General features: G+C 39.0%; 1 protein-coding gene across 1 annotated transcript; it reads right to left on the bottom strand.

The window, feature by feature from the left end:
- Positions 1-415: 415 nt before the first annotated feature.
- Positions 416-1,019, bottom strand: LOC140893584 (eukaryotic translation initiation factor 3 subunit B-like). The gene is made up of 2 exons (XM_073302662.1): positions 678-1,019; positions 416-587 (listed from the first exon to the last, which is right to left on the bottom strand). The coding sequence occupies exons 1-2, from the start codon at positions 934-936 to the stop codon at positions 580-582; spliced, it is 267 nt and encodes an 88-aa protein (XP_073158763.1). The 5' UTR covers positions 937-1,019; the 3' UTR covers positions 416-579.
- Between the last annotated feature and the right edge of the window lie 284 nt (positions 1,020-1,303).

Raw genomic sequence — 1,303 nt, 5'->3', positions numbered from 1 at the left:
TTGTGATCACTGAGGGTATAGTGATTTAAAAAATTAGCGAAAGCCTCTTTAGTTCTATATTGACATGAAATCCTCTTTGGTTTTTTATTGGCATGATCAATAGACCATATTGTTATGGAATATTTTTGTTTAGATAGCAAGAGATCATCCCATTTTTTTCATGTACAATATTCAGATAAATTATGTATCCCATGTGAGAGATTGTTGGAAAAAACTGAAAACGAGTTGAAGAACGCCTCCAATCTTCGGTAGCCGCCTCTCCTAAATCTTCTGCGCGTCGAACCCTTAAAAACGTCCAGATATCTATTTATAGTGCCCAAGAGTTCTTTTCATGTAAAACATCCGAAAAATAAAATTTTCCAAAATCGCAAGAGCGCCCGCGCGGTAGGATTTGACGGCACGGGCGTGGGGGTACTTTGCCTCTTTTATGTGTTTTTCTCGAGGACGCACTCGGGCTGCAAGATTTGATCGCTCGAGCGCACCCTTCTCTGCCCTTTTCTTTTATTTTCTTCATTGTCGCGCTCGGGCGGTAAGAATTGATGGGCCGAGCGCACCCTGGTTTTGCCCAACAGATGTGATTCATTTTCCTATCAAATCAACCAAAAATGCAAGAGGAATGAACAATATGCATGAGAAGGGCATCCAGAGACCATCTTCTTTGATAACCGCAATCTGACTGTAAATTTTGTGCACGACCTTTTCCAATTTATTGAATTTCTCCTTAGGCACCACAGGTAAATTATGCACCACGATTATGTTCCCAAAACCCTCCTCGAACTCCAAAGACTTCCCCCGCTTCAAATCTTCATCATCGCTGATAATTCCTAAATCGTCACCAGGAGGGAGACGGATGGAGTCCAGATTGAAGGAAGACAAATCGATGCCGAGGCATTCCACGGTGGCGTGAATTTCCTCCATCGACATCACATCCGCCATGGTAGATGCTTTACAAGGATTGGGACGCGAGACGAAAGAGCGAGCAAAGAATTTTCCGGTTTTGATGATTACAGAGTTTCAATTCTGAATGGAATTTTATTCGTTGAAAATTCCGCTCTTATATTATTTAATATTATTTGATTTTGCTTAGACAAGTTATAATATTTGGGAAATATCGTGTGTATATTTCGAATATCTTATGAAATAAAAATTTGCCATTCAATTATATCTTGATAAGGAGTATTCGATGTTATCAAGATACAATTTGTTAGATTTGATAGAGTTTTATTCCAACTTAAACTTGTTTCCTTATTCGTGTAGGACTCTATCTAAGGAAACCTTCAATACTTTAATACTAATGGTTTTC

The sequence above is a fragment of the Henckelia pumila genome, chromosome 3 (genome assembly GCF_033568475.1).
Source record: "Henckelia pumila isolate YLH828 chromosome 3, ASM3356847v2, whole genome shotgun sequence".
Taxonomy (NCBI): domain Eukaryota; kingdom Viridiplantae; phylum Streptophyta; class Magnoliopsida; order Lamiales; family Gesneriaceae; genus Henckelia; species Henckelia pumila.
Note: the sequence above shows the minus strand (reverse complement) of the source record. Positions and strands in the feature narration are given on the sequence as shown.

Coding starts and splice junctions, on each gene's coding strand:
- LOC140893584 (XM_073302662.1), bottom strand. CDS start 936: ATGGCGGATGTGATGTCGATGGAGGAAATTCACGCCACCGTGGAATGC.